The following is a 12,459-nucleotide window of genomic DNA, read 5'->3' as shown; positions in this document are numbered from 1 at the left end:
AGATTCCACATGTAAGTGAAATCATATGGCCTTTGCCTTTCTCCGTCTGACATATTACACTTAGCATAATACTCTCTAGGTCCACCCATGTACAAATGGCAAAATTTCTCTCTTTTCATGGCTGAGTAATATAACATTGTGTATAAATTCCATATCTTTATCCATTCATCTATAGATGGACACTTAGGTTGCTTCCATATCTTGGGTATCGTAAATAGTGCTGCAGTGAACATACATACATCTTTTCAAATTAGTGTTTTCATCTTCTTCAGGAAAATACCCAAAAGTACAATTGCTGGATCATGTGACAGTTCTATTTTTAATTTTTTGAGGAATCTCCATACACTTTTCCATGGTATGTTAGGGAATCTTTTAAACTCTAAAAGCTAATGAGCTAGACATTGCTCTTAAGATGTAATAGAAAATATATACCAAAAAAAAATTAAATAACAAGATTCTACCATATAGCACAAAGAACTATATTCAGTTAAAGTTGCTCAGTCGTGTCTGACTCTTTGCAACCCCATGGACTATACAGTCCATGGAATTCTCCAGGCCAGAATACTCGAGTGGGTAGCCTTTCCCTTCTCTAGGGGATCTTCCCAACCCAGGAACTGAACCCAGGTCTCCCACACTGCAGGTGGATTCTTTACCAGTGAGCCACAGGGAAGCCCATTTAATACCCTATGATATTCATAATGGAAAGGAATATTATTTAAATATTATATTGAATATTTAAAAAAGAATGTGTATATATATATGTGTGTGTGTGTGTAACTAAATCACTTTGCTCTATGCCAGAAATTAACACAACATTGTAAATCAACTATATTTCAATTAAAAACTTTAAAAATACTTCAGTAAAAAAATACTTCAATAAAAAAACAGAAACTAACACAACATTGTAAATTAACTATACTTCAATTTTTTTAAAGATGTAAAAATGTAATTAAAAATAATTAAAAAAAATTTTAAAGTGTTATAGGACAAAAACAGAAATACTCAAAGAATGGAATGAGATTAGAACATACTTTTTAAAAAATCTTAATTTAAAAAATTGCCAGCAACAAAGGCAAAAGTTAGTTATTTTAAAACAATAATATACACATAGATCATATCCTTTGCATGTACAAATATTACTTATTTTTTAAATTAGAAATAATTGAAATCAAGCAGTTAGGAGAGTGTCTCTTTTCAGTGTGAATCACACTGTACTAACACACACGTTCCCCACGTACAGCTGAAGTCAGAGTGCCCAGTCTGAGGTTGAGGCAGACGCCTCCGAGTGCGGCTTCTCTGGATGTGTGGAGGGTGCGTCTCTGTGTGGTGATGGGCCGGAGAGCCCTCCCGACCCGGCTCCATAGAGGGTGCATCCCTGTGCGGTGACGGGCCGGAGAGCCCTTCCGACCCGGCTCCAGAAGCCGCAAGAAGCCTCTGCCTGGAGGCTGCTCACCTTGCTGGGAGGCAGGGGAACTGTCCAGCAGCAAGCGCTTCTGAAGTCAGGTTCCATAAGCCGGGGCAGTCAGTTCGGGAGGGGCAGGGCTCCCCCTGCTGCGGTGTCTGTCAGTGTGGAAAGGGCCCTCGAGTTTGCATGTGCATCAGGCTTCATATATTATAGATAACTGCAAGGCACATGCGGGAGCCAGCCTATCAAAATTAAAGACATTTTTGGAAAACCTTCCCACCCTGCATATCCTCCTGCTTCTGCACTTTGCCTTAAGATGTACTCAGTTCAGTTCAGCCGCTCAGTCGTGTCCGACTCTGTGTGACCCCATGGACTGCAGCATGCCAGGCCTCCCTGTCCATCACCAACTCCCAGAGCTTGCTCAAACTCATGTCCATCGAGTCGGTGATACCATCCAACCATCTCGCCCTCTGTCATCCCCTGCTCGGATTCTCCTGCATACCTGGAAGGGTGAGATGCCAGGAAACGCAGGGGCATATGGAGGAGACAAATCCACACTGCCGTCGGTGATTCCCTGACAGTGTGTTCAGCCAAGACTCCCCAGGCGTGTCCTGTCATCAAAGGCCGTAATAAAAGGTAACAAGCCACACGGCTGCTTCTGAAACTCCCTGCCGGAGCCTTTCAAGAACTGGGCACACGCAACTGAGGGAGACAAGAATGCCTGGCAGCAAGAGGCCTGGCCACCAGGATGACTTCCTTTGTCCTCAGAATGACTTGCATGAGAAGTAGGTCATTCCACTGTCAGATTCTGAGAAATACAGACAGAAGCTGGTACTTCTCCAAAGGGGAAAAAAAAAACATTGAACCAAATCACAAGCAACCAAGGAAACAGATGCCCATGAGGGAGAGATTGCAGGGCAGCCTCTACATAAGCACCTACATCCACTCAGACAATAAAAGACCGAAAGCCACCTGCCTATTCATCTCGGCAGGCAAGCACCCCTGCCAGACTTAGAAGCGATGGCAGGCCAGAACCAAAACAACTGAACTGTTAAAATAGGCACAGTTACCAGTGCCATGTAAATACACATCTATTGTAATTCTAATTTCCAACATGTGTTTTCTAGATGCACAAAATGTGTGAGATGAAAAGAATTCTTGAAATAAAAGCCATCTTGTCTGCATTTTCCACGCCACCACATCCAGTCAAGTAATAAATGCAGCTTGACTGATTCCTGGTCGTCTGCATAGTTGAAGGAATCTGTGATCACAGGGGAATGAAATCTGCAACTAGCCCCACCCATTTTTCTTTCCCAAGTTTTACTGGAGCTGGGCACAACTGCAAAATGAATGGACAGTATTTCATTCCTGTTTCTTCATCTTGACTACATGCTGTTTAAATTACCCATCAACAAAGGATCCGAACGACACAGAATGAGAGGAAGAAAATCAGCAAGTCTCTATGATTCCTGGAATAATCAAATCATTCTTACTGAGCGCTTAACCAATTATACACTCCATATATGACACAATGGAAAAGATGGAAGATTCAGAGATACAGTGTTTATTATGACCAACCCTATTAAGTATTAAAAATACTCGAGGGGGGAAAGTAATATCACAATGCTGTAGAAGGAATTTAACTTTTTCTTAACAAAGAGGGAGGAGGAAGACAAAGACAGCTAAATTTGCTGCAAAAAGGATCGAATACAAAGGGAGAGCGTGAGGCTGGACGAGAGAAAGCAGTGCAGGCAAGGTAAACTCAGCCGTGTGTCCCAGGCCTGAGAGAATGTCCCCTCACTATCGCGGGGCCATGGTTTGTGCATATAGACAGTTACCACTTTGGAGGATTTGAGTTCATAACATTTAGTCTGGAAGTTAACAAGAAAATGGGGCTTCTCTGATAGCTCAGTTGGTAAAGAATCCGCCTGCGATGCAGGAGACCCCGGTTTGATTCCTGGGTCAGGAAGATCCGCTGGAGAAGGGATAGGCTACCCACTCCAGTATTCTTGGGCTTCCCCTGTGGCTCAGCTGGTAAAGAATCTGCCTGCAATGCAGGAGACCTGGGTTTGATCCCTGGGTTAGGAAGATCCCCTGGAGAAGGGAAAGGCTACCTACTCCAGTGTCTGGCCTGGAGAATTCCACGGACCATATAGTCCATGGGCTTGCAAAGAGTCGGACGTGACTGAGCGACTTTCACTTTCACTTTAACAAGAAAATATAGAGAAAAGCACAAGAGGGGAAGGTGTGCAGAAATCGCATTTGCCCTGGAATTGCACCAGGGCTGCCATTCTTGGTGACTGAAGGAGCTTGTTAATCAACATAGCACATTCATGAGAGCACGACAGAAGCCCAGACATGCTGTACACGAGGTGCAGTGGCCTCGGGGTCTGTGTTACAGGACTTATCTGTTGGTCTGATATCTCCCTTACCCGCAACCCTCACTACAGACCAAAGAAGAAAACGTGAGTGTGTGAGAGAGAGAAAGGGGGCAGCAAGATAACTTTCACTTCTTTTTACGGCCTTTACTTACTCATTTTCTAAATCATGATGCTTTTGTGAGAGAGATCGGATTGACAGCTGGACAAAGCAGAAAAATCCAGATGCAGAGGAAGGGACTATGGTGGATGTGGTGAGTGGCTGCCGCTGTCCTCCTGGTCTCAACATTCTGCAGTTCTCACGTATGACTCTTCCGCAATCAAAACACAGTGACCTATGCCACCAGGCCCCTCTCATTTTTAATTTAAAAGTACTCATGAAGAGTTCATAGCTTCCTAACTTCTGCCCCTGGCAACCTGCCCTCCTGCAGCCCTGCACCCGTGCATCCAGGTCTTCTGACAGCATGACGTTCATCCTTTCACTTTCTTATTCCAAATATCCTGAGAGTCCTCCGTAGTTTCCTGGGTAAAAACCTAGTTTCACGGAAGTAACACAGGACTCTTACTCTCAGAAGAATCCGGTTGTAGACTCAGCTCTGCCTCCCACGAGCCCCATACTCATGTCTGAGAAGCTGACACCTTGGGGCTTTGTCTCTCACAGCACTGGTGGTTTGTATTCTGACTTTCCACCTGAAGAAACAAGGATCCCTCTAGTTGAGTGGGCTGCTCAGCTAATAACTAGAGGACCTAGAATACAAGAGTGTTTCAGGACCCACGGCTCTTTCCACGGCCTCCCTGTAAGATAAGGTCGGAAACAGCTCCCTGTCCGTGCTGTCCACTTCTGTTGCCACCAGCTTTCAACTAAAAAAATCTAAAAATTCACTTCCTCTTCACACTACCCACATTTCAAGTGCTTGATTGCACACGGGGCAGCGGCTGCCCGGCCAGTGCAGCCCAGGGGACCTTTCCACCAGCACAGAAAGCTCGATGGGACAGGCTAGGACTTGTGGTCAGCAGCACTCGGCTTCTGACTTCCCCGACTTGCCGGTCTGGCATTCAGGGCCTCTCCAGGTCTGACCCTAGCTCCACTTTTTTGTTGGATTACTCTTGACTCCCAAACAAACACCGGCGTGGCTGCCAGACTGGGCGCTACGTCTGCATCCCCCACTGTACCTAACACAGTGCTTTCATTAGAGCGTGAACCTTTGGATGGATGGATGATGGATGGGTGGGAGGGAAACAGGAGGAAAGAAGGGGGAAGGAAGAGGACATCCACGCTTTCACTGGATCAGTACTGACAGCTAACGTGTGCTAAGCACGCCTCTGGTTTCCTGGGGTAACTATAGTGACCAGATATGGCTTCATGACACTTTCCGTCTGGGGTGGTGGGAGGGTGGGGAAATCACAAAGAAGTTTAGGAGTAAAAACTCAGATAGTTGTTAAGTTAGGAAAAAAGTAAGAGCATGTAGCGCTGAGTGTCTGGGGCAGGGACACCTGTACATACGGTGGTCTCTAACGAGGTACCACTCGAACCAAAATCTGGGTGAACAGGAGCCAATCATATGAAGTTCTGGGTAGAACATGCTCCACGAAAAAGAAACGTTGCTGTGAAAGTTATACTTTTGGGCACTTTGACAAGGTGTCTTATTCATCCCCCATTGAATCATCTCAGTGCACTTACCCTGAAGAAGGATAAAGCAAAGAATGGGTCCACAACCATTAGGAAGACAGGTTAATGCTGAGTCCACTCCAGCTGACAGGGTAATATTTATCTCCTATGTTGTCTCTCTGTGTAGCGTTGTTCCTGGGCCACACAGAGCTACCCTTAAAGAAGCTGCATTGCAGAAGGCGAAGTTCTTTCAATACAAAAATTACTTTTCAAGAATAGCAAGAGGCGGCAGAGATGGTACCGTTCAAAATTTTACCAGAAACATATTCCACGTCTTCGAAAATGGAAAAAGGGTGATAAAAGCAGCTCCCAAACAACATGCTAAACGAGGCGCTCCGAGAGTGTAACCTCAGGGAGCGTGGTCAGACTCTGGGCTCAGACAACTGCATTCACAGTCACGACGTCGGGCAACTTTACTTGCATTTCTCCCTGCATCCGAGGCCCAGTCTGAACATGCCACAGGTGGTGGGGCACCGTGCAACTTGACCCCTTGCACTCATTGGCAGTAAGATATATCTTGTGCATTTATTTGACCATTCCTGATAATTCTAGCACTCAGAGACGGGTATGTTCAAGAACTGTTATCATCAAAAGACAGAAGAATAAGAGGAGTGTTGTGAGGTCTCATGGAGATTCGATGTGAAGATAAATGTTGCATCACGTATGCATGTGTGCACACGGGCCAGCGCTCATGCTTTTCAAACTGCATTTCTGCGTCTAGTCCACCTTCTACAGGCCGAGCCCTTGCTTCTCAGCTTAGGACTGATGAGCTCTCATCTACTTAGCCAAAGGTTCATGTTTTGGAAGATCTCAGCATCAACCCTAGAAAGCAATGCTATTTGTATGCCTAACTTTGAAAATCTGACCTCCCACACGATTCTGTTTCAACCCACCTCTGTCTGCCGGGACTGACTGGACCTCCGATGGGCTTGTGCTCGAAGACTTCCTCCACCTTGTGTATTCTTGGCTTGGACAGAAACAGAGGTGAACTTCCCCAGCTCCCAATCCTGTTTAAACTCGCTGAAAATCAACTCATATTTGCTCAGAACATAAGCAGTATTTTGATAGTACTTTTCTGCTTTCCCATTACTGTCATCATCATTATTATTAACTAACCTGCGTACGCTCAGGCAAGAACAGTAAAGACCGAGCACGTCGTGGGTGAAGCTCTGCGTGGCCGGCCAGGTAGCTCCTGTTAATCGTGAGCAGCACCAAAGAGGACAGGCAGAGATCTAAACAGGGCTTAAGTGCACACTGAGTTTGGAAAAGACAAAGGTGTCCTTGTCCTCATCTACAAATTCTTATGGGGGCGTGGGCAGGGGAAATGCAAGAAGAGATCCCTGTGAGTGCCAGCAGGCAAGGCCTTCAAAGTGCATCTCGGGTGGCTCTTTCTTCTCACTCCCATCCAGAGCACACACCGAATTTTTAATCAACTAAACACTGAAGGAGCAGTACTCAATTTAGACATAAAGTCAAGTTCTCAGAGCTTGCTCCACAGCCGGTCACAGGAGCCTGGCCGCGTAGATGGCCGTGGTCTCCGGGGAGAGGGGAGCCCTGCAGAGGTGGGTGAAGCACACGGCTACGGACACCAAGACCAGCAGGGATCCCGACTCTCCTCTTTATGCCTCTGCTCACAAAACCTGGGGAAGAGCCATCTGCAGTGTTTGCTCCAGATCACGCCTGCCATCCTTCCCCAGGCAACTCCACAGAAACGGCTCCCAATGTCTCCAAAGAGCAAGGAGTTAAACCATTGTATCCACACTCAGGTAACAGAGAAGAATACAGCACATTGGCCTTCTTTGTGTATCCTAAATGGTGCTTAGGGGTTCAGGAAAAATTCAAGTACTGGAAATTGATGAGCAATATGTAAGAGGTATTTGAATAAAAGGGATTTTCCTGGTTAGCTTTGGATTAAGCAAAAATTCCTTGTTGTTTATTGTTGGAAATACTATTAAAATATTATTTGTCTAGCCTCTCTGTATTGGTAAGTACGCCAAACAAATATCCTGTTGGTGATTTGAGATTCTTTTAGCATTTTGCAGCATATTTTTAATCATTAGTTAGTAAGGGGTCTGAAAACATAATGTAAATATTAAGTTCCTTTAAAAAATATTAATCCCTAATATTAGCATTTTTCCGTGATTTCTCTCTTTCTCTTAAAAGGGCAAGTACCACAAACTATAAATTAAATAAAAACCTTTTTAAACCAAGAATCACACAAAATAAGCAGCAATGCTCTTGATATAGAAAATCAAATTAACTGACTATAAAGGACAATTTCTTCTATTATCTCTGCACTGAATATGAGTCAAATGTATTAAAAAACAAACCTATGGATGTCCAAAAGAGATGCAAACTTACTGTGGCAGCAGGCGGTAACACTCAGAAACGATTCAACCAAAGGGCCTTTTTTAAAGCAGTGGGGGGTGGAGTGTTATTTAAGTGGGGAGAGTAAGTCGAAGAAGACGGGGAGAAACGGGCGGTGGCTCCATCTGTCCCCTCGGGATCTCCAAGTCTGTCCCTTTGTGGCTTAGCTAACGGCTCCAGGCTTGAGGCCCCTTTTCAGCCTAAGCTGATGTCTCAAAAACTTCCCCCAACCTCTTCAGACTCTAAACCTGACTTAGTAGCTAGAAACTCTGCCCATGTGGTCTCAGCAGAGCTTAAGGGAAACAGGCTCTGCAACGTGGCAGTGCCCACGTGAAACCTGCAAGTTTGGGCGATCCGCTGGCGCCCGGCCCAGTCCTGACCTGACGGGGCTGCCCGACTGCGTCACTGTTCTCGTGTCTCAACACCAAGGGCACTGAACCCCGTGCCCTGCACTAAGTTAGGTACATAATTACAGAAAGGGAAATTTTTGGCATACTTCTTAAACAAGTATTTTCCCTGGACTCAGGTTATCTGTTCAACTTGGTTTTACAGACTCACGCTAATTTCAAATCAAAATATTTCTGAACACCATAAACCCTTCGGCAAGTGGATGGACAGTGAGATGTGGATGGAGAAGTTCCTGTGCTAACAGTGATCGATAAATTTGAAGGGTTCATTTTAGTGGGGAAGACCAAATTTTGGACTCTTGAAAATATAGATTTTGGCATGTTTTTAACAGCTTAATCTTTTTATTTTTCTCTCTTCGTGCATTTAATAAATAATGCACACTGGATAAAAGCAAGTTGATGGGCCAAGTTTCAGAATTTATAGTAGAAACTATAAAAAAACAGTCATGATGACCAAGAAGAGACACATTTCTCTGGAGCTGACGCACAGGAGATCAAGTCTCCAGGGTTGAACATCTAAGAAGGATGGCTCTCAAACACAAGGGAGGAAAGATGGGCCGGAGCAGGACGAATGCCACAGGAGTGCCTGTGACACGGGTCCACACACCGCTGAAGGTTATTCTGCCCACGTTTATCGTTAAAAACACCAACAAAAACAGACAAAACCCTCTTAAGATGCTTGACTACAGTTTATTGGCTGGTTTGAATAGCATTTTTAATAGCAAAAGAAAAATGCATTTACATTGTAATAGCTTACAACAAACTTTCAACTGTCTTTAATACAAAGTAAATTGAGATCGTGTAAGTCATTTTAAATTCCTTATCTCTGTGATATATACAGTAAGAAAAGCGCCAGATACTGCTGTCTAGCTAATTCCAGCTGAGACACACACAAGGATGCCAGCAAGTTCCTTAGCCACCTTGCATGGGATCTGTTTAATCATGAAATAATAGCCATGATTCTGAAAACTAAGCAAAGGGATCTGCACTCACTCTGTTCTCTAAAAACACTTTTTCTTGAGTCACAGGGTATTGCTGTGTTTTTGCAAATTACACACATCTCCCGGGCTTCACTTCCAAACCTTAACAATGCCGTCCCTAGAGGCGGTCACGATGAAGCCCTGCGTGGTCTGGAAGGTGGCGACGTCCGTGATGATATCGTGGTGGCCCACAGGCAGGGATTCCGGGCCCCTCCGTGGGCCGTCGTCACTCGGTCCCACCTTCTGCTTGTTCTGAATCTCCTGTGTGGTGGTTAAAAGCAAGAAGGCCACAGTCAAAGGCGGGAGCACATCCTGCCGCCTGTCCGCACCCCTGCTTCTAAGGAGCACTGCTCTTTGTTTAGGCTGGCGCTGGTTCGAAGGAGCCACGCTTCACAGAGGCACTGCAGGGGAGTCCAAAGTGAGGGTCTAGGTGTCCAGTCCCTGGACTCCATAAGCACCACTTACAGACATGGAAACTTACAGACAGGCTGATAACCTGTGAGTGCTACCTCTGTCAGCTTCAAAGAACAAAGGGGAAGAACTGAGAGGCAGCGACGACCGGGGCTTGGACACACGTATGTGTCAGACGCTCCAGCCCTCCCGAAGCTCGCTGCCACTCGTGAGTCCCCGCACTGCCGCTTACAAGCCGGCTGACCTGAGATGAGCGACTCAACCTCGATGTGCTCAACTTTCTCATTTGCGGAAGGAAGATGATAAAGGCACGGAGTTTTTATAAAGGACCCGGCAAGTGTTCAAAGTGCTTACTTTGGCTCATGTAATTATATGTGCACTTTCTATGTTTATTCTACCTTAGTAAACTCGATTTTAAAAATACAGAAAAGTCAAGAGAAAATAAAATTTTTTTAAATTCAAAGAAATACTGCCACTCTTGGGCAAAGCCATTTATGATATTTATGTCAGCTGTTTTTGTTCCTACAAGAGTTGACAGGAAAGCAAGGAACGCTGATACCTGGACAACTTCAGTGCCTTCAATGACCTTCCTGTAGTAGGACACGGACGGGGAGCCCGCGCTCCCCGCGACGATGTAGGACCTCTCTGGGTAGGCCAGGTCCCAAAACCTGCGGAGGAGGAGAGAAGGGGTCATTGTGTCGCAGGAGACAAGGGATGGCTGATCACTGACTGACACTCGTCAACGCTGGTGTGTCCTCTTCTGTGTTTGAAATAGAGATTTTCTAGAAGAGCCTAAAATCAGTTACAAATGAAGTATTAACAGCTGTCCCTGCAGGGTGTGGATGACTGCCAACATCATCCCACTGCTGGTATCTGCAGTAAACACCACCTTGTGGTAACCACGGTATTCACACACATTTAACTGCCCTTCTCCTTTCAAGTGCTGAATATGAAGTCTCTTTACTGTACCTTATTTTCATGTCTGAGCCGGCTGTTAGCAGGATGGGGTTCCCATCCGCAGGACTACAGTAGAGCCCGTGGACACTGTGAGAAGAAGGCTTAAAGGAAGTAAAGAAATAGAGAGTCAAATGTCGCCCATAAAGGATGCAGCCATTTCTAGAGATAAGTCAGCTATTAGCAGTTAACTGAAGAGACCAGAGACAGATCACTTATGTCTTAAATCTTTCTTTGGGAATTTAAAATACATTTGTTCTGTATCACCCTGAATGAAGCAGCAAAGCCTCCTCAGCTTCCTAAAACTTTCCATTTGGAATGAGAAGGATCACAACTAAAGGAGAGAAAAAACTTTCCTACCCTCTGCCCCAACAAAGCAGCTTTAAAAAGTTATGTATGACAGGGTCACGTTCCATTTTTCTAATGATCTAAGCTTTAATCTTTCCTTTTCTAATTAACCCAGATTCTATTGGGTTCCAAAGAAACATCACACACCTTATGGGGCTGGGAGCTAGAACACCCACAGAAGCAGACTTGGGGAACTGGAAAGCAGAGGGCAGCAAAGCCCGCTTAACACTTACTTAGTAAAAACCCAAGCTTAAGGCACAACCCCAAAGCCCAACAAGGACCACGGCTGGCAGAGATGCCCAGCCGAGCTGGGGATGTGGGAGATGGCCTTACCTGTAACTCGGACAGCGGGGGAGCACTGCTGGCCCAGAGCGTGAACCTTCGGTCGCCTGTCTCCATGTCCCACATGGACACCTCGTTGTTGCCCTGGACAGCTGAGGGAGACAGGCCAGTGTTACTCGGACGAGGGCTCCGCTCAGCGAGTCCACGTCCTGGCAGAGGAAGTTAGCCTGCACACATTTCCATTTGCTCCCCATCCTGTAGGAAATGCTCACGGACACTTTAAGTCATGCTGTGACCCTGCCTCCACACTGAAGTGCAAAAGAGTAATGTTTCTGCTAACCTACTGGTCAGTATTTTACTGGTGTCGAGCTGAGTGTAGAGAAATGTCAGGTGGAAAGCAGATTCTGCCCTCAAGAAACCTACAGTCTAGCAGGAAAGAAAAAAATACAAAGCGTAAGACAATGAGCACAGAAGAGAGAATGCAAAAGTCCACGTGCACTCAAGAAGGAAAGGTCACATCCGGTGGGCGAGATGGAGGCCGCTTTGAGGAGTGTGTCACTGGGATAGACACAGGGGACACGCGAATCACGGGGGGCAGACAGGATGGAAGGAGCAAAGCACACACACCCGTGTCCGAGTGTCATGGTCTGACTGGGGCACGTCTGTGATGGGGAGAGCGCAAGGAAGGGCAGAGGGAGATGCTGGGGAACGGTCCCTGCAGGCCTAGGAGGGGCTTTCTCGAAAGTACTTTTGAGCTGGGGAACAGTCCCTGCACGCCTAAGAAGGGCTTTCTCGAAAGTACTTTTGAGCAGTGTTCTGAGGAGTGACAATACCCCAGCCTTCACTTCTTCACTAATGTTTACTGAACTGACTATGTTTACTGTGAGCCAGTCTCTGTCCTAGGTCCTGAGGAAGAGAGGACAAATAATGCAAAAAAAAAAAAAGAAAATTCCTTTTCACAGAACTCACACCCTAGTGGTGACAACAATCTCACAAAAACGCAGAGGCCCTAAAGCAGGAATCTGCCCTAGCTCAAGGAAAAGTTCAGAAAGCCCCTGTGGCTGGAACCGTTTCAGTGCACCTTTGGAAACAGTCCCTGGATGGTACATCCTCCTCAAATGACCCTACTCTGGGCATGCCATCTGATTCCTGCTGGGACTGGCCAAGAGGGTCGTGAGGAAGCAGGAACAGGGCCCATAGAGCCTCCAGGCCATGGGGATGAGCTGGGCTGTTCCGTGGGAGGCACTGGCAGGTATGG

At 46.0% G+C, this 12,459-nt stretch overlaps 2 protein-coding genes across 4 annotated transcripts in view; one reads left to right on the top strand and one right to left on the bottom strand.

The window, feature by feature from the left end:
• LOC109563454 (collagen alpha-6(VI) chain-like) overlaps nt 1-7,422 on the top strand; it is a 177,985-nt gene extending 170,563 nt beyond the window's left edge. Inside the window, exon 37 of the mRNA XM_070796948.1 lies at nt 5,580-7,422. Within this exon, the coding sequence (XP_070653049.1) occupies nt 5,580-5,799 (220 nt within the window). The 3' untranslated portion in view covers nt 5,800-7,422. The remainder of the gene's footprint in view (nt 1-5,579) is intronic.
• A 1,474-nt stretch (nt 7,423-8,896) lies between these two features.
• Nucleotides 8,897-12,459, bottom strand: part of PIK3R4 (phosphoinositide-3-kinase regulatory subunit 4) — a 78,689-nt gene continuing 75,126 nt past the window's right edge. For all 3 annotated transcript variants that reach the window (XM_070796968.1, XM_019964295.2, XM_070796975.1), the window contains 4 exons: nt 11,253-11,353; nt 10,587-10,675; nt 10,177-10,285; nt 8,897-9,467 (listed from right to left, as the gene is read on the bottom strand). In XM_070796968.1, coding sequence (XP_070653069.1) covers nt 9,297-9,467; nt 10,177-10,285; nt 10,587-10,675; nt 11,253-11,353 — 470 coding nt within the window. In that variant the 3' untranslated portion in view covers nt 8,897-9,296. The remainder of the gene's footprint in view (nt 9,468-10,176; nt 10,286-10,586; nt 10,676-11,252; nt 11,354-12,459) is intronic.

This window comes from Bos indicus, chromosome 1 (genome assembly GCF_029378745.1).
Source record: "Bos indicus isolate NIAB-ARS_2022 breed Sahiwal x Tharparkar chromosome 1, NIAB-ARS_B.indTharparkar_mat_pri_1.0, whole genome shotgun sequence".
NCBI lineage: Eukaryota > Metazoa > Chordata > Mammalia > Artiodactyla > Bovidae > Bos > Bos indicus.
This window is presented reverse-complemented; position numbering and strand designations above follow the sequence as displayed.